Consider the following 24,509-nt stretch of genomic DNA (forward strand, 5'->3'; position numbering starts at 1 on the left):
GGGTGTGGTCAAGGATTAACCCTGCACATTCCAAAGGAAGATCTGGCCCTTGCCCAGCTCCTGGGAGGTCACGTCTAAGTCCTTGTCCTTCCTAATAAAAGCATCTTTGCTTGGGACCTTGGGTCCTGCCAGACAGTCTCTGCCAACAGTGTGATTTAGGGCAGGGGCCTTGGACCATGTGGGACCAGCTCAACCTCCGGAGGCGCTAGAGACTAAGGGTAGCCATGCGGGCGGTCAGCCGCGCATATGGCTGACCCCCCCATAAACATCCTGAAAGCCAGGGCTTGGGCAAGCACCCCGGGTCGGCTGCACTTGGTGTGCACTGCCACACCTGGCTGCCAGGAGAGTTAAGGGCGGTCCCACCAACTGCCCCGGGAGAGAACAACTGGGAGCTCACGCCTGTCTCTCCGGGCCCCGCCCCACGCACTTTTCCTGTTGCTGATTTTGGTCTCTCTCCACCCTTCCACTGTTCTCTATTACTGTGTGCAGAACAGCTTTGCTGAACCCTGTGAGTGTCCTCCTGGCAAACCACTGACCCCAAGGGGGGCTCCAGGACCCACAAGGAGGCTTCTCCTGGCATCCAGCACCAGGCGGGCACACTGAGACAGGCCACGGGCAGGCAGGCATCTCTTGGCTGCGTTAAATCCTGGGCTTAAGGGGCTCTGGCTCCGGGTGGACATCACAGTCAGGGCTGCCTTATGGCTTTGCTCTGGGGCCTCCTGTCAATGGCGCCCCCTGGAGTTGTGCAGGAACTGGCTGCCTGGCCCCAGAGGAGGCCCCGTTGTCATGGTAACCATGGTCTCCCTGCCTCCCCGGTGGAGCATCCTCCCCCCACCAACAGTAAGGCATGGGACACTCATCCTGGGCTCCACATAGAATGAAAAGAAAAAAAGGCAGCAAGACCACCTTGCTTCCCACCCACCTTGTTTCCTGATCTTCTGTGGCCAGAGCAGACCTGTGGGGAGTGAAGGAGTCTCAGCATTAGTCACCTATTTGTGGGTCCTTGGCCTTTGGCTGTGAGCCCCAGCAAGGCTTCGTCCTGATCTGGCACAAAGCAAACATCAGTGTGTGTCTGCTGTGTAACAGGTGAGCCAAAACAGGCAGTCATGAGGAGAGAGTTGCAGGATGTTTTTCAAAAGGAGGGAGAAGGGAATGAGAGCAACTTCTTAACGGGTAGATACAGCCTCCTTCTGGGCTGATGGACTGTTTCGGAACTAGAGAAGTGCTGGTCGCCCAGCACTGGATGCACTAAATGCACTTGAACATGGCTCGACGGAGTGGGCCTCTTGCTGGCTGACTCACACCTGTGTTCTTATTTCGGCATCATGATAACAGCAGATCACTTTTATGGGATGTCCTGGTGGGCTCAGCTGTCCCCCGGTCACCTGCCTATTTACCTGTCCTCCAGCGCCGCCTCGGCCTTCTCTTCAGACTTGGGCAGGACGTATTCAGGCTGTGGCCTCGCGCTGGGGACAGAGAGGGGTGACCAGGGTGACCAGGGTGACCAGCCCGCCGAGTGGGCAGAGGGGCTCTTGGCTCCCTGGGCCCACCGTGGCCTGACAGTAATCTGGAGAGGGTTTGGCTGCCCCTGGGAAGCACCGGGGCCCCGAGGATGGAGAGAGTGATGGCCAGGGGTTCATGAAGACGGAGGCAGCTGGGAGGAAGAGGGCTGGGCCATTCCTTGGGGGCGTTTATCTCCGCAGAGGCCTCTATGCGCTGCCGCCCCTGCCTGTGATTCCAGACGGCGGGCGCCCTGCTGGCCCTGTCCTCTCTCTGCTCCGTCCACAGCAGGCTCGGAAGGGTGAGCAGTGTAACTCAGAGACTGAGCCAGCAAGGCAGCAAACGGGCAGCTCTGGGTCTGCCGCGGGCGAGGGGCAGGGAGCTGTGTTCCCCACGTAAGGGGAGAACTTACGATCGTGAAGACTAGTAGGACTCTCTGCGGAGCCCGCTAGTTTTGCCACATGGGTTACCTTGTTCCTAATTTCCCACAGTAACCCTCAGGGTGGCTGTGAACTTTTCACTTGCCTAACGCCACCCGTGACTGGGTGGGGAGCCTGGGTTCGAGCCTGGGTCTGACCTCAAGCCCTGGAGAGCCACATGCACGCCTGACTTCGGTTCCCGCTCAGCCAAAGCCACTGGTTTCCTCCCAGATGTGGGCCCCGCTCAGCGCCAGCTCCGACCCAGCCCCAGCCCAGGCCGCTCTGCACAAACCTTTCTTTCCTGGCCTTGAGTCTTTCCTCTTCGTACCTAGAAGAGAGACAGAGGAGAGAGCACGTCACATGCAGCCTGGGAATCCCCTTCCCCCAGGACCAGGAGCGCGATCTCATTGTCAGATCTGAATACATGCCAGGCTTTAGAGCAGAAAGTGCAGTTGGAGCCGACAGTCTGCTGTTTTTTTTGTGTGTTTCCTGCAGCTGCTTTGCAACTTCCCCCTACCCCAGGGCAGGGACTGTGTTTCGTTGGCATGTTCCAGCATCTGGTAGAGATGCAACTTAGCGGACGTTGTCTGCCTCAGCACTGAGCGGAGCCATTATAAAGCTTCCCCCTTGTTGACGTGGTTGGTCTACAGGCCCCTCCATCAGGGCCACGTTTTTCTGTAAAGGGCCAGAGAGTCAATATTTTCGGTTTTGCAGGCTGGCCTCTGCAGCAATCCCTTGATTCTGTTGTAGCTCGTAAGCAGCAATGGATGGTTTGTAAATGGCTGGGTGTAGCTGTGTGCCAGTAAAACTATTTATAAAGATAAGCCGGGGGCTGTGGCTCGCTGGCCCCTGCCCGGCACTAGATGGCCCGCCCACCGTGATCTGTAATTTCACACGTGCTTGGTTCACTGCATTTCCCTCTGTTCTGCTCTCCCACTCAGGTCAGTTGGGCTGAGCAGGGGCAGCTGGGAGGCGAGCAGCCTGGGGGTGACGGGGGCGGAGGCGGGGGGCTCTCAGGCAGCACGGGGGCACTCACTGTAGCACGCAGTCCGGGATCTGCACGTGCTCCATGGGGATGAGCTGCTCCAGGTCTTCCAAGCTGTGCACATACTGGATCTTGTTGATGAATTTGACACTGGCGGGAGGAGGAGGGAGACAGCTGAAAGCCAGAGCTCGCAGCGGTTCCTCAGGGCCAGAAGGGGCGACGGCAGACAGAGACGCACGCAACCCTGTTCCGGGATGCCCCTAGCACCTCGGCCCAAGCCTCCCTCCTGGCCCCCACCAGCCTCTGCCCTCTGCCCCTAGTGGAGGGCACAGAGCAGAACCCAGGCCCAAGCAGAACTCGCAAGAAGGAGAGGGTGCGGAGCCGCGCATCCCACACCAGTCCCTGCAGAGCTGAGGAGCTGGTTTAAAGGAAGCAGAGAGGGAAGAGATGCTAGTGGGCTCCAGGCTGTCCCTCCATCCTCCTGAGGAGTTGCTCCTCCGGGTTAACCTTCTCAAGAAAGCGTTCCTGGCAGACTCGTCGCGACCGGGACGGCGCTGTAATCCTCCAGGCACAGGCAAGCGCACGTGGGACTGCTGAGTCACTCTCCGCTCTTTCGGGATGAACGTCTCCTTCCCGCCCAGACCCCGTCTCTGCCCATCTGCTGCCACGAGGGGCCTCGTCATCATCACCAACATGTTGCTTTGAACTCATGATTATTATCACTTTTTTAATCACCTTAGGGGGGTGAGTATAGCTCAGTGATGGAGCACATCCATAGCAGGCACGAGGTCCTGGGTTCAATCCCCAGTGCCTCCATTAAAGAAAAAAAACCTAATGATCTCTCCATCCCTCCCCCCAAAAAACAATGAAGTGGAAGTGTTTTTTTTTTTTTAAAAGAAGTAGAATAGTAACACCTGTCAAAGTAATTTTGAAAATAAAATAATTATTTAAAAAATCACCTTTAACCCAATTTTGGTAAAATGTGAAATAAACTTTTTTCAGGTCAAATCAAATTTTTCTCATGATGGGAACTAGAAGGCCAAGAGAATACAGTGAGTGCCCTAAGCAATAGAACAATCAAGTGACAACGACAAAAACAGTAAGACAGAGGCATGTGGCTACAAAACTGTGGCAGGAAGTTTCACGTCTATTTCCAGAGACTAGAGAAAAATGCGGCTCAAGCTCTCTGGCATCCGGTGCGAGGGGAGGCCCAGGGGGGAGTGACGCAGTCCACAGCATCCATAAGGGAAATAAACAGGCTACTCAGCAGAGGCCGCTGGCGACCGATCGGGGAATGACAGGCGGTTCCCGAGGAGAGTCACAGAGCGGCCGTGTGCGCCTGAATGAATAACTCCAACTGCTTTCGTGCAGCTGAAATTAAATTTTTTTTAATTAAATATAATTATTCTTGGAGCATGAGTTCTCCCTCCAGTAGGTGCGGCAGAAAGGTAAGGGGCCCACGGAGGGGAGTGAGTCTCAGACCGACAGGCAGCAGTCCTGCCCGCCCTCTACCCGAATACGTCGGGCCTGGGGCTCTGAGGGCGGGCCTCCTGCTTTGCCGGACAGGTCTTGTTTCAGGGCGCAGAGGCACGCCTGCGGCCTGGGCACTGGGCTACACACACAGGTGAAGTCACACCACCAGATGCCACGGCAAGGCCGCGCCCGCTGTCAGAGACGGACTCCCAGCCTCTGCGCGGTGGCGCTGCCTGCCTGTGAACCGGGCTCTTTCTCAGGAGGGAGAACTCCAGCCCAGGGCAAGGCACGTTCCCAAGGTTCAGAGCTCGTGGAACAAACAGTTCTCTCTGAGTTACAATCTCGGGGCCTCAGGGCTAGGGCTCAGAGTCTACCTTCATTCTTCATCTTTTGAACGAGGAAGATTTCCTTCCCTCCTCTCCTCTCTCCTATTTCTCTGAGAGCTCAGGATGAGACCCTCAAAATTCACCATGGGAAAAGCAATCCAAAGTGAGAGAATGGTCCGCATGCAAGGCAAGTTTGATTCCTGAATTAAGGGATGTCAGGATGGAACGCAATGCTGTTAGGCTAAAGTGTGTTTGGCCCCGTGGGGTCGGCATTAGCACAAATGTCCCATAATTAGTGCATGAAAGGCCTGATTTCACTAATGCACTAATATTTCAGGGCTCTTAGGAATCACGGAGCACAGAGCATGTGAAGCCTTCTTGCGAGTTGTTCGCGCTGTGATGGTACAGCCTCTCTCAAGGCAAAGTCTGGCCCGGTCTCTTAAACTCATCACACTCTTCACTGGGAATGTGGAAATGAAGGGTCTTGACTTAATTCAATGTATTGAATTGTATGCCATTAAAGGCACGTGCAGGTCTATGTGACGGACGAGGGCGTTTGTCATGGCTGCTTTTGTCTTCCTTGCTCCTTTTCTCCGGCGCTTGCTGGCCAAACACATTCCGGAGGAAGAACCTGCCCCTGAGACTCGGGACGGCCACCTGTAAGCCCTAGGGCTGTCCTGCCTGGTAAGCATCTCCAGGTCCCTGGGGCCTTGAGCCCGGCCCATAGTCTGTGCTAAAGACATGCTTCGTGGCGGGGTCTTGGGCCATCGTATCAGTTACTGAGGACCTAAGGGCGGCCATGTGGGCACTCCGTCCCCGTGTGGCTCAGCCCCGGACAGCGGTGGGAGCCCTGGACACCACGGTCAGCCTCCCTGTGGGCAGTGCTTCCTACAGGTCACCCGTCGTTGCAGGGAGAATTACGGTGCTGGCACAACTCCTCTGGGGCAGGGCAATTCGCAGCCACTCCCGGCGTCTCCTGGGCTCACATACACACCTTTTCCCTTTGCCAGTGTTACCCTTCACCCTTTGGCTGTAATAAACCGTGACTGTGAGCACAACAGCTTTCCTGGGCCCTGTGAGTCCTCTTCGAACATCACTAAGCCTGAGGCCGGTCTTGGGCACCCTCAAAGTACATGTGGCGGTTCACCGCGTTATTTGTCCGGGCAAGTGGCCCCTAACGCCCCTCCTCACAAAATCTGGAGTGGATGGAGCCGGCTCCCTTCTGAGGGAGTGCCTAGTGGACTAGCGCCCTTGCTGCATGTCTCTGCGTGACTCCGTTTCCTCCTCCACGGAATGGGTGCGGCCGTGTCGACCTCGTAGGGCTGTGGTCGTCAGTGTCAGAAGGCACCCAGCGCCAGTATAGGAGAGATGGGTGTTACTGGTTTTCCTGCGAGGTTGGTCGCCTAGCCGCTTAATAACAATGCACATGCTTTTCAAGTGTTTAAAGCAACAATATTGATTCATCATAGAGGAGCTGGAAAATCCACATTAAAAAAAAAAGACATGCTAAAACCCAGGCGGGGCACAGTCTCACCTGATGAAAGGGCGGGAGATGGCCAGCACAGTGCGTATGAACCAGGACGGGTGGACGATGATTAAGGACTTCAGGTTTTTCCGCAATCTGCATGGGGTGGGGGCAGAGGGAGAGAGATGGGCTCCTCGCGAAAGCCCCGGGGAGGGAGGAGCTGCCCGATGTCTCCTCCTCTGTGCGCGCAGTAGCCGTGGCGATTATCTCCGTTCACAGGGAAGAGGTGCCGCCTTGGTAAAGCTAAGCCCCTTTGCAGAGTCCGCAGGTGGCGGAGCTGATGTCAGGTTCCGGCTGTCTCTCGTTTAGAGCCTGAGCATTGGACTACTTGGCCACAGGGCCTGCCGTTCCTGAAAGAGGTCCTGGGCCCCCGGTTCGGAGCCGTGTTGAGTCGCATCCCCTTACTTGGGAACGGGGCCACTGCGGGAGTAAGTGGTTAAGGGCAGCCCGTCCCCGGGGGCGCAGGGCAGGGCCAGGCCCTGCTTCACTGTGACTGGTGTCCTTATGACAAGGGGACATTTGCACACAGGCATGCACCAGGGACAAGGCCACATGAAAATGAAAGCTGAGCTCGAGTGATGTGTCTGCAAACCAAGGGATAGCAGAGATTGCCAGCACCGCCAGAAGCTGGCAGAGAGCGTGGGGCAGATTCTCCTCAAGGGCCCAGAAGGACCCAACCCTACAGCCACCTTGACCTCGGACTTCTAGCCCCCAGAACTGGGCCCCGTGCGCCCGGAGGTGGTCCCCCAGCCGCTCCCACCCCCTGCTCACCTCCTATCAATCATTTGGTAACACTTCTTCAGCCAGCCGATGCCCGGCATCCTCCGCCGGGGGGTGGCGCCATTCAGGTACACGATCATGTAATCCTCCGCCACGAGGAGCTCCAAACTGCTGATCACGTACCTGGTGATGGGGCACAGAGGACAGGGGACCTGGCGAGAGGGGCTCAGGGTCAGGAAGCCCCGGTGCCTGGACTGAACCCCTGCGGCACCTGCCCTTTCTGCTTCTGCCTGCCCCAGCTGCGCCAGCCACACCTGTTCAGGTGTTGTTGGCCTTGCTGGCACACTCAGGGTGGGGGTGGGTGGCCCCAAGTCTGTGCCAGTGGGTGTCATGATTGTAGCAGTTAACTATTTTATTGAGCGCTTATTGGGTGCCAAGAGATTTATACGCGTGACATCATCTAATGTCTCCACTAATCTCCATTCGTCCTGGGAGGCGGCTTCAGCGGCCCCAGATATACCTGGGGGGCAGGCGCCCACAGTGGGCGGTCCACTGGGCCAGATGTTAGGGGCCTGGGGTCTGTGCCAGCCCCACCTCTCCTTCAGCCTCTACTTCCCCATCTGTAAACTGGGGAGACTGGGCTCCCTGGAATCTCGGGTAACTTTCTGAGCTGACCATCCCTGGGTACCTCCTCATCTTCTGGCCCACCTGGCACCCAAGCCCTGCTTGGTGAAGGAAATCTTCATACTTACGGTAAGAGTGATAATGACTTACTGAGCTCTGACTGTCACCAGCCAGGTGCATTATAAGTGTTCTCTGTCTCCATCATAATGAAACTGACCTGTGTGTCCTTGGGCAAGAGACTTAACCTCTCTGTGCCTCAGGCTCTGAAGCCACAGAATGGGAGGCAACAGGGTCATGTGGGGGGTGGAATGTGTTATCACTTACTAAGCCCTTAGCTTCACGGCTGCCACATAGTAAACACCCCATAAATGTCAGTGATGCTGACAGTAGCGCTGACAAAGACCAGTGGGCGAGCAGGGGCCTCAGATCGAGGGCTGTTGGCGGCCCAGACCTCCCTGGTGCCAGGCCGAGCCCCCGCCCAACATGGTTCTTGCAGCCTGGTCTGGCCCACCGGCTGGGACTTCCAGATCGGTTGGCAGCTGGGACAGAGCGGGTGGGCCACTTACAGGAAGAGGTTCTCCATGATGTAGTGGTAGTCGGGGGAGCTGCTGTCCGGGAGGAAGCAGGCAGCGAAGACGATGATGGCGTTGAGGCCTTCGCCGTAGTACCCTGGGAGAGGCGGCCAGTGAGCGCCCCCAGGAAGAGACAGGCAGAGCCCTCTCCCAGCTGTGAGCAGCCCTGTGCTCTTCCCCATGCGCCCGCCTCGTTGCTGGTCAGCCCGTTCCCACCCGCTACCCACACTCAGAGGGTACAGCTCTGAGTCTGGCTGGAGAAGCCAGAAAACCCTTGACCTGTCTCAGCCTTTGGTGGGGGGCACCAGCCACCCTCATGGGCACCTCCTGTGTGTGCCCAGCACGTCTATGCCTTGCCCCCATGTGAGTTTCACCCCCCATACACCCCCGGGCACGTGGCTCAGAAGAAGAGACAGAGGTCCAGAGAGGACTACTGATGGGCCTCCAGTGGCCCCGCTGGAGCTGGGAGGGGACCAGAGGGGTGTGGTCTCACCTCCGTGGGTCACCACCCTCATGTAGGGCCGGATCATGTGCAGATCAATTCTGTGTTCCTGCTCCCCGATGATCACTGTCCGCCACAGACGCCCATTGGTGGCACTGCCGTCCTCAGCTGAACCATCCCCAAACAGATCTGCGCTATCCCCAGGCATATTCTTGGCGGCGGCCACGGGGGTGTCATCTGGAAGCAGGCCAGGGGGAAGGTAAGCCGAAGGGTGCCTGAATCCAGACATCTTGTCCTAGCCTCCCTCTCTGCGGAGCCCACTCCTCGGGCAAAATCACTCATCCTGCGCTTTGCTGACAGACAGTGTTAGGTTGGGGCTACTGGGCAAAATGGAGGGTCTGGGAGTCGAAAAGTCACACCCAAATAATAATTTGCTTTTTTCCCAAAGAACACCATGGAACACAGGAAAGCCCCCAGTCAGGCGGTCGTCTGGGTAGAGCTGTTTCTTGCCTCATTCTTTGCCCCTCTGGGCTTCTCCGAGTTCTTAACCACTCTTGAAACATCTGCTTCTTTCCTGCCTGTCATCCTGCAGTCTTCCTGCCTCAGAAAATGGTCCTGTCATATTCCCAGCGACTAGGGCCCCAAACCCAGGCATCCCCTCTGACCCCTTCCCCTTCATTCTCCACATCCACCCAGCAAGTGCGGCAGCTCAGCTTCTGTCCCCACGGCCACCACCACCGCTGCCTTTCTGACCTGTGTTCTTGCCTCGGGATGTCAGCTCAAATAACACCCAACCAGCAAGGCCTGTCCAGGCAACCCTGCAAAAGAGCCTCCCCACCCGGTTCCCCTGGCTTGGGGTGCTCAGCCCGGGCACTTCTGACGTTTGGGGCTGGTTATTCTCTCTGAGGGGCCGTGCTGGGCACTGCAGGATGTGGAGCAGCATCCCTGGCCCCACCCACCTGATGCCAGGAGCCCCCGAGTCGTGACAACCACAGATGTCCCCAGACACCACCCAGTGTCCCTCGGAGGAGCAGAAGCACCCAGGCGAGCCCCCCTGCCCTCTCCACCACCTCATTTCCCTACAGCACCGACTACCAGGCGCAACCACCTCGTGCGCGTGTGCTTTGTTACCCAGGGCCTGGCTTTCCGACTGCTGCTCAGGCAGGCGGGCACCGTCTATTTCTGACACATCCCTGCCCTCTCTGCCCACCACATGGCACTCGGGACCTGCCCCACAAACACTTGTGGAACTGGGAGGAGGCACTTCCTTCTGGTCTTGGTCACCTTTGAGAATCAGGTGAAGGCCATGCCCCCCAGAAAAGCCACAAGTCCACTAAAACATGTGCACGGAGTCCCCCAGGGGCTGTTCCTGGAGACCCAGGTTAGATGCCCTGCCCCACCTGAGCCTGTGGGGATGGACAGGGTGGGGTCTGGCAAGCTGGTCCCGGAAGCCCAGAGGAGCACTAGAGGCTGATCTGGGGCCCGGCAGGCGCGGAGCCACCTGACCTCACCTTCCCACTCCAGCTCGTTGCCGTTCCCCAGGAACTCCAGCGAGTCGGTCTCATCGGGGGTCTCGATGTCGTCCACGTTGATATCCAGGTCATCGGGGGTGTCCAAGAAGTCGTCGGACAGGAGCGAGCCCTCGCTCTGGTCCAGGGAAATGTTGATCTCGGGGGCGACCAGCGTCTTCCGCTTCCGATGAGCCCCATTGAAGTTCAGCGTGTTGGGAGGGGCTGTGGGGCAACAGGAAAACAGAAAAAAACAAACCAAACTAGTCAGTTTTTCTTTCTTTTCCCCTCTCTCCTGTTCCTGACCCTGTGGGGCTCCTCTCCACCCCATCGTAGGGAGCGGTGGGAAGTCAGAGGCCGTCCTTTCCTGACAGTAGTTACTGCAGCCGTCTGGCTCGGAGGTCCAGGGCGGGTGCCTGGACGTTGGGCAGACCCGAGTTCAAAGCCTGACCTCACTCCTCACTAGCTCTGTGACCCTTCAGTGCCGCCTTGCTCTGAGCATGACTCACCTTTACCGTCTGCAAAATGGAACTCTTAAGAGGTGAGTCAGGTTAAGGTGGAACCAAGGTCAAATGATACGGGGATTAGACCCCAGGCAGCCTGGGCTCCAGACCTACCAATACCTGTGAGTGTTGTACCTGCTGGGTAAGGCTGGCAGACAATGTCCACGCTCTGCTTTTTACCTCTCTGTCTTTTTTTTTTTTTTGGCATGGGTTGGGGGGGGTAATCAGATTTATTTATTTATTTATTTTTAATGGAGGTACTGGGGATTGAACCCAGGACCTCCTGCATGCTAGGCACGCGCTGTACCACTGAGCTATACCCTCTGCCCTCGAGTCTTTAATAACCAACATTTGCTGATTGCGTAGCAGGGGCCAGGCTCTCTGAGAAGCTCTCCCCAGCGTTCTCCTGGTCCAGCTCTGCTACTGTCCCCTTTAACAGAAGAGCAAATGGAGGCACAGAGGCCCAGGGTCCTCCCACAGCACTCTGGAGCGGTCAGGGTGGATATTCCCCATGGTTTGGACTGCTTCCTCCTAGAGACTCTTAGCCTGGACTCTGGGCCCCTTGTGGACTGCCCCCAAGGGGCTAAAGCCGTCTGATACCAGCTGAGCAGACTAGCCCCTCCAGTTTCTGGGTTTCTGGGCTTATGTGAGAGAAAAGCCATCACCTCCCCCAAAGCCAGATCTAGGGGAAGACACTGATCTTCCAGAGACCTTGGGAATTCACCCCAGTTTCGTGACCTGGCCAGTGAGGACAAAATACATAAACCAGTAGGAGAGTCCCACCCCTTTTGTATCAGACGATGACATTCATTGATCTGTAATTACGTGGACTGGCTTGTCACAATTCTTTCACTTTGAATTTCTCAGTCCCTAAGCAGTAGGTCAGAGGTGATTGCTTCAGGGACCCTGGGATGTAAAGGCATGCTTTGGCAGAAAATGATAAAAACCCAACAGTCACATTTACCAAGTGCCTGCTATGTGCTGGGCACTGACAGGATATCTAGATCTCACCATGACCTTGTGTGGTGGGCAGTGTTACCCCTCTACAGACGGGGACACTGAGGCAGTGATTTGCCCAGAGATCTGAACCCAGGCCTCTCAGCTCACCCGCCTTTTAGACAGGAGGTGGGTTGGGAGCAGTGAATCAGGTGTGCTTGATTTAAAATATTCCCACTGTTCCTGCTGGGGTCAAGCTGCAGGTCCCAGCATGGTGACAGTAAGACTGAAGGGGCAGGGAAGGGAGGCGGCAGTAATGCCACCACGTGGATCTGGAGGACAGAGCATTGAGCCAAACATTATTCTCCAGCCTTAAAACCTAATAGAAGCTGCCCTAAAAAATGCCTAGTGGGATTTGCCCTGCCACGATTCAGGCTTGCCAGGACCCATTACTCCTTCCTCCTTCCAATTTCTCCCATTTGGAATGAGAATCTCTATTCTTCGCCCATCCCACCATCGTATTTTGGAAACAGATAACTTGCCTGATTTCAGGGGTTCACAGCAGGAGAGGAATTTTGCCCCAGGATGAATCACACCTGAGTATTTTCCCTCCATCTTGAGCCCTTTGACTGATTAAACGCAGCCCACCCACACAATGGAAGGCAATTTGCTTTACTCAAAGTCCGCTCACTTAAATGTAAATTTCATCTGAAAAACACCCTCCACAGAAACACCTAGAATAATGCTTGACCACATATCTAGGTACCGTGGCCCAGTCAAGTGCATACATACAATTAACGATCACATCTCCCCATTGCAATTTCCTTAACTAAATCCCAGCTGTAAAATCCCTTTTGTCATGGGAGTGAACACTCATAGGTTCTAGGATTTAGAATCTGGATATCTCTGGGGCCAGCCACACACAGGAAGTGGGGATACTGTTGCTACATACCCCTTGTTTTACAGAAGTAGAAATGGAGGCCCAGAGGGGTGAAGGGACTCAACCAAGGTCACCCTGTGGGGATGTGACAACACTGAACAGAGTCCATGTGCCCAGGCCAGAAGAAGGGCTGGTACTGTAGGGTGACCCTCATCCTGATGGGCCCCAGCAAGCTGGGACAAGTTGGTCCCCCCACCTGGCCCACGAGCACAGTGTGGAGCAGGGGTAGGTAGAGCTGGCTCTCACTGCTGTGTGACCTCAGGGATGTAGCTGTCCCTCTCTGGGTGGTCTTTCCCCTGGAGGGTGGACACTGTGATGGGCTACACGGAGGAGATGCAGGCAGAGAAGGGGCCCTCAGCAGGATTCTGTAAGGAGATGCAGTTGAGGAGAACACAAGTTCGAGGCAGCTCCTCTGGCTGTCCCAGACCCTTGTCCTCAAAGTCTGGGGCTTTGGATCCTCAGAGCCATGAGCCCTCCTGAGTGCTTGGGGCAGCAGAATCCCCCACCTCCAGGGCTAGCTTTGTGCCTGGCATCCCCTGGGCACCTTACACAAATCATCTCATTGAATCCTTGCATGCCCCTTCTGTGGGATGCTCACTATCTGCACATAGTAGATGAGAAATCGGAGGCACAGAGAGGCTGAGCAACCCGCTCAAGGACACACAGCAACATGGTGTACCAACTTCATGATGGTGCCAACACACGTCTCTGGCTTTCCCTGCAGACCTTGGAGCAGAACAACCCCCTTCCCTGACATTCCACCAAGGAGGCATGGCCTCTGACATTTCTACAGTTACAGTCCCGGGCAGAGCCCAGACTGTGTGCCCATTTCCGCGCGCATGGAAACTTACAGGCTGTGTCTTCTGTGGGGCTTCTAAGCAAGTCCGTGCCCGTCTCTTCCGGGAGTGGCCTGCAGACCCAGCCAGGGGCGGACAGCAGCCACCAGCCATCACAAGTCCAGCCACAGGAGTGTGCAGTTCAGACAAAGTGATAGCAACAAAATCTGTTTAGTTTTGGGAAATGTTGGGACAAAATACATCTGTTTATGAGCCCAGAAAGTTATAAACCACCAGCGCTGGAGGGCCCCAATCAGCTCATCTAATAAATATTCAGCCCTTTCCCCCCCTTTTTCTGACTGGGGAAAGCTGAGGCCCAGAGAGAAGGAGGGTCTCGTCCAGTGTCACACAGTTTCACACACTTTGGAATATAAAGAGCATTCTTCATGGTCTGACCCTGCAGAGTTAAATCTCCGACGAATTGTTGCTATTAAATGGAGCCCGAAGTTGTCCAACAGACACGGCCGTCAACTGAAGGAACACTCCATGGCCAACGCTGGCATGGTCTGAGCAACAAAATAAATCGTGAAGTATTGATTGGATTGTGAGCCAAAGTAAGAAATAAAATGTCCACGAGTTCATATGGATATAAATAAATAATTGAGTAAATAAATACAGGGGAGAAGAGACACATTTTTCCAGCACAAAAGAATTTCAAATAACGTGTGTAGACACTCTGTCCTGAAGGGGATGGAGAGTAACTCCCTTCTCTGCCAGCGTGAGCTGGGCACGGTGACTTCCTTCCAAAGGGGACAGCGTGGGAAGGGGGGAGGCGGGGCTTTCCAATGGAGACACCTGACCAACACGACCTCAGCCAGGGGACCAAGGTCAATGTCAGCAGTGACAAGGCATGTTGACGGCAGGCACCCCGATACGATGGATAAGACGGCCCTTCACATGTGGTCCTCCTCCCAGAGCCCAGTCCAGCCATGAGAAAAGCACCAGACAAATTCCCACCGAGGGAAATGCTACGGAAGCCCTGACCTCAGTCCTGCTCAGAGCCGTCAAGGGCATCAGGAACAAGGAACGTCTGAGAACCTGTCACAGCCCAGAGGGGCCTGAGGAGACGTGATGCCTGGATGTCACATGGGTGGGGGGAGGGTAGAGCTCAGTGGTGGAGTGTGTGCTTAGCGTGCACAAGGTCCTAGGTTCAGTCCCCAGTACCTCCATTTAAAAAAAAATGTAAGTAAATAAATAAAAACTGTAATTAACTTCCCTCCCCCGCCAAATAAATGTTACATGGGATCTTGGATGAGATCTTGGAAAAGAAAAAGGATATTAGGAGGAAAGGACTGTGGAAATCTGAATACACTGTGGACTTCAGTTAACAACAGTGTATCAGTATCAGTTTATTAACTGTAACAAACATATCAGCCTAATGTAAGCTGTTAACCACAGGAGAAACTGGATGCGGGGCGGGGCGTATGTGGAACTTCCTGTAATATTCTTGCAACTTTTCCTGTACATCTGAAACTTCTAAAAAGTCACCTTAAAGACAAAAGAAAGGCGGCCAACTCTGTATCTGTGCCCCTTTAATGCTTGGTGGAACACGAATTTGCAAAATAAGACCTGTTTCTCTGGCAATGCTCGGACTGATTTTTGGACCACAGCTCACACTGCCTGATTTTGACCCAGGTTCTCCCGTTCCTTTGCTCCCCAGGGAAATACCCAGTTCCAGGCAGAGGGTTTTGCAGACTGCACGGGGCGTTAGAGGCTCTGGCCGCAGGGCGTGCTGACTCAGGGAAGCACTGCAGCGCTAATTCATCTCTGTAACTGCAGTGCCAGCTCAGCTGAAAAGAGGGATGGGGAAGGACGGTAGAATGCTTTTTCCTTCCTTTTTACAGAACCATTTATTCCCGCGCCTCTGTTCCTCGTAGGGCACGAGCTGGCACCCTCTGCCGGGGGCAATCTATCCATGCCTTTCCTCCCTCCTCCTGCCCCACCCACCTCTCACCCATCCACCTTGTTTTGAATGCTCTTTGAGTAACCACTGCCTGCCAGGTGCTTTGGCGGGTCTTGGAGGTAAAGGATGAAATGGATGTTGCCCTGCTCTGTGGAGGTCAAAGGTCAAAATAGCAAAGGAAATGAAGACACATCCACACATAAGCGCCTACCCAAATGCTCACAGCAGCACGATTCACAGCAGCCAAGAGGTGGAAACAACCCAGATGTCCATCAGGTGATGACTGGACGCACAAAACATGGTCCATCCATACGATGGAACACCACTCAGCTGTGAAAAGTAGAGCAGCCCTGACAGCCTCTCCCCCGTGGACGGACCCCGAGAGCACGATGCTCAGTGAGAGAAGCAGACACAGAAGGACACACAGTGTGTGACTCCGTGGATGTGAAACCTCCAGAACAGGCCAGTCCACGGGACAGGAGGTGGTTGCCAGGAGGTTGGGGGGTGACTGCTGATGGGGGTGGTGTTTCATTTTGGGGTGATGGAATGTCTTGAAACTAGAGAGAGGTGATAGTTTCACAACATGTGAGTTGTGCTTTTAAAATGGTTCATTTTATGTAAATTTCATCTCATTTCTCTGTTTTTAACAGAGACGCTGGGGATTGAACCCAGGGCCTCATGCACGCTGAGCACACGCTCTACCAGTGAGTTATAGCCTCCCCGCCACCTCAATTTTTAAAAGAAAAAAGCAAGCTTCAGATGAAGTCAGAAGGTTTTAAAGAGCCATCTTCTTTTCTTTCAGATCGAGGCTGAAGACTCAACTCACACGCCATTCCCAGTGCACGTTGCTCTGTGCCTCTGGTCTGTAGCTGATGCCCCTGCTCTCAACATGAGGAGGGCACTGGCAACTCACGAGCAAGTCCTGGGTCCCACAGGACAGGAGGTGCACCGCCTACCTGCAAGGTCACCCACAATCGCGCTCTGAAATTAGAGACTGACAGCTGATGCAACCCCCCCCTCCAGTTTTGTCCTGCCAACACAGCATCCCACATTTAAAATTTGCTGTCAAATCAGAGATGTGACAAAAAAGTCGAGATTGCCGGCTTTTCTTGAATCGGATCTGCACTTTGTACATGGTAAAAACCACCAGGAGGTGACTGCCCATCACCCCTGCTCACCTGGGTGTTGGAATTTCCTTCCAGCGCCTTCCCTCATTTACGCTGCCTCCCCCGCACACATCAGCCCCAGGCTGCAATCCTGTTGTTCCAGAATTAGCTGGAACAATAATTTGCCCACGGACAGGGCACTCACTGTGCTGTAATGTTGACAGCATCTTATTTGCTCCTTATAGAATACCTATGGGGCAGGTAGAAGCCCATTTCACAGAGGGGGAAACTGAGGCTAAGCTGGAGGACACCTGGAGGGCTGAACCCTTTCCAGTGGTGAGGCGAGTCCAGGCATTGCCGTCTACTGCCCCCTTGTGCCCAGTCTGCACATGTGCACCAACCCCACAGGTCCACAGGGCTGCAGTTTTCAGGGCCAGGTGAGATCTAGTTATTTCCCCAAGCTCCCAGAACACCTCAGCTCATGCAGAGCTGAACCCCCTCCACAAACTTAAAATGGATCCAGGTGGTTCCCTAAGCACTTGTTCTCAGCCCGGGACGGGCAGCCTGTGTAAATTTACCCCATGTAGAAAGTGGGGTTCCCCCTAATATTCCAGGTGTACCGTGTGGCTCTATTCTTCTGGTGTGGGTTGAACTGCATCCCCCCCAAGACATAGGTCTTAACCCCCAGTACTTGGGAATGTGACCCGTTTGGTAACAGGGTCATTGAAGATATTAAGTTAAGATGAGGTCATCCTGAGGAGCGAGGCGGGCCCTACATCCAGTCAGTGGTGCGCTTATAAGAAGAGGGAAGTTTGGATACAGACACACAGAGGAGAAAGCTGTGTGCAGGTGGAGGCAGAGGCTGGAGAGATGCGCCTACAAGCCAAGGACTGCCGGCCACTCCCGGAAGCTGGAAGGGGCAGGGCAGGAAGCATCCTTGCCTGAGCCTTCTGGGGTATGGCCCTGCCGACACCTAGATTTGGGATTTTTAGCCTCCAGAACTGTGAGAGAATCATTTCTGCTGTTTTCAGCTGCCCAGTTTGCGGTTCCTTGCCATGACAGCCCTGGGAAACTCACGCACCCTTTCAGCGTGAAATCCAAGACCCTCTCCTGGGCACCCCTGCTGGACGTGGCGCGTGTGCGCCCGCCGACCCGACACCCGTAACCCAGCCCGGCTCGCGTGCTGCTTTCCCTGCCACCAAGGTCCTCTTTGCCCCCGTGCCTCGGCGCATCCCGCCCCCTCTGCCTAGAGGCCCCTTCCTGCTTTCTTTGCCTGGTGAAGCTGCCACGCCTTTAAGGCTGGGTCAGCATCCTCCAGGAGGCCCTGTCGGGGCCTGACCTCCACCCGCCCCTGCACTCTGTCTCGGAAACCTCCCCTAGCGCTGAGTCTGCGGTACTGAGTGCTAAGTGCTTGCTTCCTGGGCAGACTGTGAGGCCTTGAAGGGGAGGAAGTACCTCTTCCTCTCTTGCTTTGATGAGCCAGTCACAGGCCTGGCCGCGGAGCAGCAGCCCTCGGCAAGGGTTGGCTGAAGGAAGGACTGAGTGCCACATTATGTAAGTGGCAGGGGAAGGCCAAAATCTAGAAACACCTGTCACCCTGAAATAGCTGTTGCTGCAATAGTTCTGGCTTCAGAGGCAGCTCCCGGATCTAGTTCTACCCTCAGATCCTAGCCTCTGGCTCACTGTGACTCATGGTGTGAAACGAAGGAGTTGGGCATAAAATGTGGGCCTCAGGACCTATGACCATGCCTCCTGCTTCGTGACAGGTGCCCCCAGCTTTGGTGGCGTGAAGGTTGGCAGTGCCGCCTCAGTGTCCTGTCCAGGGCTGCCCAGCCTCTGTTTCTGCCTGACCGTGGCCACTTCCAGTGCGCAGTAGCAGCCAAAACTCTTTCTGGACGTGAGTAGGCTTTTTCTAAGGCTCAAAGCTGGGCCAGCAGCACTGGGGCTTAGTAATAGGACTCCTGCAAAGTTAAGCCAAGGGAACCAAAGAGGGAAACTGCTGAAAGGCGTCAAAAATTATTTATCAGCAATTTTGGAGTTTCAGATGCTCAGATAAATCTGCCCTTTCTCCTTCTGTGCAATTTCCAGCACCTCTGTCTGTTCATCTGCCCCAGACTCCCCCATTTTCCACGTGTCCCCAGTGTCTTGCCCAGGGCGTGGCATCCCGTCAGTGCCTACCTAGCACTGGAATGAATGAATTGGGAAATGAGGCCGTGAGACAGATCATCTTCAGGCTGCTCCCAGCTCAGGATCCACAGGAATCTGCAGAAAAGCAGGCGGTGCAGGAAGATGCCACAAAATGACGGCAGCAGGAGAGGCTGTGGGCACGCCTGGGGCAGCTCAAAGATGCCCTCAGGCAGGGACCCCTGGGCTGGGAGGAATAGAATTGGGGGTTGTCTGGCGTCAGACAGAGGTGCTTATGTTGGGACGCAGCTGGACGCCGTGTTAAGGAGCTGTGCTCACTTCCCCCAGAACGAGGAGGACAGACACCTGGACCAAAGCGTGTTCTTGACCCAGGGCCACACAGCCAGGCCACTGTCCTGCAAACACTGAACTACTGAAAAGGGAGAGGAACCCTCTGCAGCTGGGGAGGCTCACTTGAAATTCACATTTGCAGCTGCAATCAGCCCCATTTTGTCTCCACAAGGCTTGGGAGGGGGGTCTCTTTTTATGGAGGGGGATGGAAAAAAGGAACCAGTGTGAATCAGATAGAGCTGATACGAATGATGCTGATACCGAGGGTGGCAACCCCTGCGGGCAGCCCTCCTCGTTTTCACAGCCTGTCTCGGCCGCCTCGCCCCACGCGCCTCATTGAATTCCTGTGACTTTGTGAGCCAGAGATTACTGTCCCCATTTTATAGGTAGGAAAACCGAGGTACAAAGATGCTCGAAGAGCTGCTCAGGGTGGCCGAGCAAGCCCATTGGAAACTGGAATCAGACCCTGTAGTCATTCAGTTCCACAGCTCGTGCCCTCTTGGTTCCCCTGTGCTACTTGAAATAAAATTAGAGTAAGCAAGGTGAGCCCTCTGCGGTCATCAGAGACTTTTTAACATCCAGGAGGGGCTGGGGTTTGCTGCCTGGAGGAGGGGTTGAATCAGGAGGCTCTCGAAGTCTGGACCCAAGAAAGCTTTGGTCTCGGTAGGGGCCAGACTTTGTGGACGGAACAGTAAGCAATGCTGGGACTGGTTGGAGACGCCTCCAAACCTATCTGCTTCCACTTTTTCCATGGGAGGAAACCTATCTCCCACACCTGGAGCGAGGGACCGCTCTCAAAGGCAGCTCTTGCCCATTCCGGAGCATCCCTAACTCCACCAGAGTCCTTGCCAAAAATGATCCTTAATTCGCCCAAACTGCCAGGTCTGTGCGCCATGAGACCCCCTTTCTACACACCTAGGCATTAGCACTCCTTATATTGAGTTGAAGAGAAAGACTGGTAGGAGGGAACGCAGAGCAAAAGACATTCTAACAGTGAGAGAACCGGAGGCCGGCACCAACGAGATCGCCGTCTCTTTCCCAAAATACCTGTATTCTTGCAGACAACGGTACTGGGCAGACAAGAGATTCTCGGCTGTTTTGAGATGGGACACCTATCGGTTTCAGAACCACGAGTATGTGCATGAAATGTAGACAGTGAGAATGACTAGATTTGGGAGAGGGCCAAGACTCTCAAATGAGGGGGTGATGCCCTCAACATTGCAGCTTCACCTGGGACACAGTCAGCAGGAAGCTCCAGACGGCCCCCACCGGCCCGTTTCGCTTTTGCATGGGGACGGCCGGATAAAGCATGTACGTATCGGGCCATTTGAGTCCATATAGTCCGCATCCGTTTTGTGGTCGCCCATCAGCCTAGCTCTGCCCTCAGTGCCTTGCTGACCGCTGACCGAGGTTTTGTGGAGCTGGAGATCCTCCTCCAACTCTCCTTTCCAGGGTGAACGTGCCCCGTCCCTTAGACTCTTTCTTCCCAGATGGTTATGTAGCTAACTCTTGGGCATCACCTCCTGGGGGTGAACTCCTTGCATTAAAGTGCGAGCGAGCTGGGCAGCTGTGTCCAGCCAACGAGTTAGGGGGAGCCTGTGCTGACGGCGTTTTCTCTCACCCCACGCCACGCGGAGGAGAAAACAGGAGAGAGACAAGTATCTGAGCCGTGGGCGAGCGCCACTTCCTCCCTGCAACTCCTACCAACGACCGTGTCTCAGTATCTATTGAGCGCCGACTGTATGCCAGGCTCCATTCCGGTGGTGCTGGCATACAGCAGGGATCAGACCAAAGGCCCCTGCTCTCACGGGTCCCACGGTGAGGAGCAGACTGTAACCAGAGAAGTATGTGAAATACTTAGCGTATTAGATCGTACGACTCTCCTGCGGCTGTTCTAACAGATTACCACACATTTAGTGGCTTAAAACAGCACAAATGTGTTCGCTTACGAATCTAGACGCCAGAAGTAAGTCGGAACTCAGTTTCACTGGGCAAAGGCGAGGTGTCAGCGGGGCTGGTTCCTTCTGGGGGCTCCTGGAGAGAATCTTTATTGGTGACTTTTCCAGCTTCTAGAGACGCCTGCCTTCCTGGGTTCGTGGCCCCTTCCTCCCGTGACTCCAAGCTGTCACTTTCGTCATCACAACTCCTACTTCTCTATTCAAATCCCCCACGGCCCTCCTCTTCTGCCGACCCCTGTGATTATGCTGAGGACCCACCTGGATAATCCAGGATCATCTCCCCGTTTTTCAGATCCTCAACTCGATCACATTTGCAAGATGACTTTTGCCATGTGAGGGAACGCTCTCCGGCTCCAGGGATTAGGGTGTGGGTATCTTGGATGGGCTGTTACTTAGGAAGGAGACAATTCAGGGACTGGGGGAGGGGATAATGAAAGGGCCAGGAGGGCCTCTCTGAGAAGGTGGCCTCTTGGTGGAGACCTGAAGGAGGTGACAGAGGCAGGTGTCTGGGGAAAAGTGTTCCTGGCATGGGGAATAGCCAATGCGAATTCTGAAAGTCAGAGGAAGCCCAGCACAGTGAAGGAACAGGAAGGCAGATGCTGGAGCTGGAGGGCATGAGGGGGCGGGGAGTGATGGGAGGTGAGGGTGAAGAAGAAAGTGGAGGCTGAAACCCGGATGTTCTGTGGGAGGAACATTTGCCCCAGGGTTTTTAAGCAGGCGTGTGACACTGCCCCTCTGGCTGCTGCAGGTAAAACTACACTATTACCAGGATTCATGGGAACCCAGGTGAGATGATTGTAATCATCCATGAGATGGTTCTAGAAGGATGTTTTGATTTCTTACAATAGTGTGGGAATGGGAGCTATTTGGGCACTTTGGCAGGAGTGGGGATGAGGGGAGGTGGGGAATCAATCTTAAATAATTCAGCAAGTGTTAATTATGTGCTTGGCCTGGTCAACTGGGGTGTCTCTGCACCACATCGGGGAGAAGGGCCGGGCCGACTCCCTCCGCAGCTGACACGGAGACCTGGGGAGCTGTACCTGGGCAGAGCCTCGTCCTGCCATTCTTCCTTCACGTCCACGTTTTCCATCCGGAGTGTGGCTTCGGTGGTCCCCATGGGGGCTGGGAAGAGGTACTGACTTGATGCAGGGATGAATCCTGAAGGAGGGCCATGGACGGAGGTTTTACTGGACAGTCATCATAATGACCACCCCCTACCCACACAGAACTTCCCCGAGATCGATCTGCAAAGAGCTGTTGGGTCTATCATCTTACGGAATCGTTGTCCAGCCCTGTGAGGCTTCTCCATTTCACACGTGAGAAAATAGAGGCATGGAAAACTGACCACCCATGTGGGTCTGGAGTCTGAGCCAAATAAGGAGCTGAGCCTCCAGCTATAAGCTACCTTTGAAGGTCTGAAAGTCACCCTCCCCATGGGACCCTCACCGCCCCTCCCCACCTTGGACTTCAACTGGGAGGCAATAAAGTGAGTTAATGCCATTTATACCAAAATGTTGATGACTGATATGATTAAGCTCCCATGCTGGGACCAACATTCAAACAGGACCTGGTTAACCCCAACCCATCTCTGTCTGCCCCAGCCCACCTGTCCTGCCCCTCTGTACCCCCAACCCCCATCATGAAGAAGCAAGTCCTGACAACCTGACCCTAGGATTGAAAAAGGCAGTGCGGAAAGTGACTGGGACTGAGAATCAGAATCATAATTATTACCGACTACAAAATGCCAGTTTTGTTTTGACCGGCGTGAGGAGGCAGCTGGGAGCAGAGATGGAGTGGGGCCTGAGGTGGTGGCTTAAGTGCGGGGCTGTCTGGGAGTGTGGTCAGAACCGCTGAGTGAGGCTGAATTCGGGTCTACCTTGGGGCATGGTGACTTCCCCTGCCTCAGTTTCCCTGTCTGTAAATGAAGAATTGGTCTAGAAACGATCTCCATGATCCCTTTGGGCGTAACACCCAGGATCTCATGACTCAAATAACAGCACAGGTTCTGTGCTTTAAGCCAGTGGTTCGCAACCGGGGCTGACTCCTCCCCCTCCCCAGGGCGCCTGGCAATACTTGAAGGCGTTTTTGGTTGTCATAAGTTGCGGGGGGTGGGGGCTACTGGCATCGCGTAGGCGGAGACCAGGGGCGCTGCTCCACACCTTGCAGTGCCCAGGATGGCCCCTCGTGACTAAGAAGGGCCCGGCCCCAAAGGTCTGTGGATATGAGAGTGAGAAGTCGTCACCCTCACTTGCTAGCCCCTAAGGTCCCCGCCTCCACCCCTCCCTCTCCCCCTCCCCGCTGCGGCTGCCCCTCTAGAGCTGGTTTGTGGCTGTCAGTTTGGGTGTGTCTTCCAAAGCCCCTCGCTGGACCGAAGCCCCTGTGGATGGTGGGCCTGCCTCTGGGGTAGCAGCTCAGAGAGGGAGGATTCAGAGGCAGCCCCAGACGGGAGAGGGCCAGGTGGGCAGGAGGGGATGTCTGAAATTTGACCCTTCCCCACCTCAGTGAGAGTTTCTCACTGGATTCTCGTCACTGCCCTGAATGTCGTCATTCATTCATGGAGGAGGGACAGCAAGATGCAGTATGGGAAAAAGAGAGATCTCTTCCTGATGCTACGGGCAACAACCACCCCAGAGCCTTCCTGCGAGGGAACGTTCCCGTCAATAGAAATCCGTTTTTTCCGAAGGGAGTGGTCTTTGCGCCTGTTTTCTTTATCCAGAGCTGGGTGTGACCTCAGCCCCCGGAAGGGACCACCCACCTCCGCCCCACCCACAGCTGAGGATCTGGAGTCACACGAATTGGCCCCAGACTCCTCTCAGTGCGGGGTGTGGGGGCGCCCCCGATGCGCTTGGACGCTCCTGCGCTCTGGGTCTGACTTCACGTTCCAGGACGGCGAGCAAGGCAGCGAGCGGAGGCTGACAAGCGCTCCTTGCCGCTGTGGTGCCGAATGGTTAGCACGTCACACACGAGTTCGGACCGAGGAGGAGGAATCTCCGTCTTCAACCATCTCCCTTCCTCCCCACCCATAGGCAAGCCTCTGTGTACACACCTATCAAATCCTTTCTCCAAATCCGCTCACGGCGTTATAAATAGGAAATGCCCAGAGGTGGGACGTGTACGTTTCGGCCTCTTAGGAAGCGTCCCGGAGAGGGGCGGACGGTTTGATCCGCCTGATCTCTAAGCACGTCCTGGAAATGGTGCAGTCCTCTGCCTTCCAGGTGAACGGTGGGAGAGGAGGCGAACTGTGGGGGTGTGTGCGGCGCGTGGGGGAAAATGCAGGTGTTGCCATCTGAAGGATCACAAGACCGCGGGTCTCCGCTCCCACCCGCCCCGCCTGCCAGCAGCAGACGCCTAGGGACAATCTCCCTCGGCGGGGCGAGGAGGAGGAAAGGGGACTCACCTCCGCGTGAGTCCCAGCTACCTCCGCGGCCTCTCCCGGCTACGCGCAAACAAAGACGATCCCCGGGCGGATGCAGCCGGGCATCCCTCGCCTTCGGAGCGCGGTCCCCGGGCCTTCAGAGCATCCGAGGAAGATGAACGCAGGGGCCGGCTCTGCATCCAAGGAAGGTCACCCAAAGCAACGTGGCGGGCGCAGAAGGGAGCTTTTGTCCAGGGACGGGGAGCGGCTTGCAGTTAGCGGTCGGCTCCCCCTCGCTCAGCTGCGGCTGCGTCCCCTGTCATCGTCACAGCTCGTGCCTCCGAGGTGTTTTCTTCTTGCCAGCTCGCTGCTGGCAGAGGCTCGGCTTCCTTAAGACAGTTAA

General features: G+C 55.3%; 1 protein-coding gene and 1 long non-coding RNA gene across 4 annotated transcripts in view; one reads left to right on the top strand and one right to left on the bottom strand.

Moving 5' to 3' along the window:
• Positions 1–19,339, top strand: part of LOC116659059 — a 39,364-nt gene extending 20,025 nt beyond the window's left edge. For all 3 annotated transcript variants that reach the window (XR_004314352.1, XR_004314351.1, XR_004314350.1), the window contains 3 exons: positions 10,431–10,635; positions 15,863–15,916; positions 16,015–19,339. This is a non-coding gene — a long non-coding RNA (uncharacterized LOC116659059). The remainder of the gene's footprint in view (positions 1–10,430; positions 10,636–15,862; positions 15,917–16,014) is intronic.
• ATCAY (ATCAY kinesin light chain interacting caytaxin) overlaps positions 1–24,509 on the bottom strand; it is a 28,026-nt gene extending 3,517 nt beyond the window's left edge. The window contains exons 1-12 of the mRNA XM_006179312.3: positions 24,149–24,509; positions 21,792–21,909; positions 13,325–13,383; positions 10,098–10,319; positions 8,638–8,823; positions 8,139–8,241; positions 7,000–7,131; positions 6,238–6,324; positions 2,956–3,054; positions 2,212–2,247; positions 1,398–1,466; positions 923–955 (exon numbers count right to left, since the gene is read on the bottom strand). Of these exons, the coding sequence (XP_006179374.1) occupies positions 923–955; positions 1,398–1,466; positions 2,212–2,247; positions 2,956–3,054; positions 6,238–6,324; positions 7,000–7,131; positions 8,139–8,241; positions 8,638–8,823; positions 10,098–10,319; positions 13,325–13,383; positions 21,792–21,868 (1,103 nt within the window). The 5' untranslated portion in view covers positions 21,869–21,909; positions 24,149–24,509. The remainder of the gene's footprint in view (positions 1–922; positions 956–1,397; positions 1,467–2,211; positions 2,248–2,955; positions 3,055–6,237; positions 6,325–6,999; positions 7,132–8,138; positions 8,242–8,637; positions 8,824–10,097; positions 10,320–13,324; positions 13,384–21,791; positions 21,910–24,148) is intronic.

Source organism: Camelus ferus, chromosome 22 (assembly GCF_009834535.1).
Source record: "Camelus ferus isolate YT-003-E chromosome 22, BCGSAC_Cfer_1.0, whole genome shotgun sequence".
Classification (NCBI taxonomy): Eukaryota; Metazoa; Chordata; class Mammalia; order Artiodactyla; family Camelidae; genus Camelus; species Camelus ferus.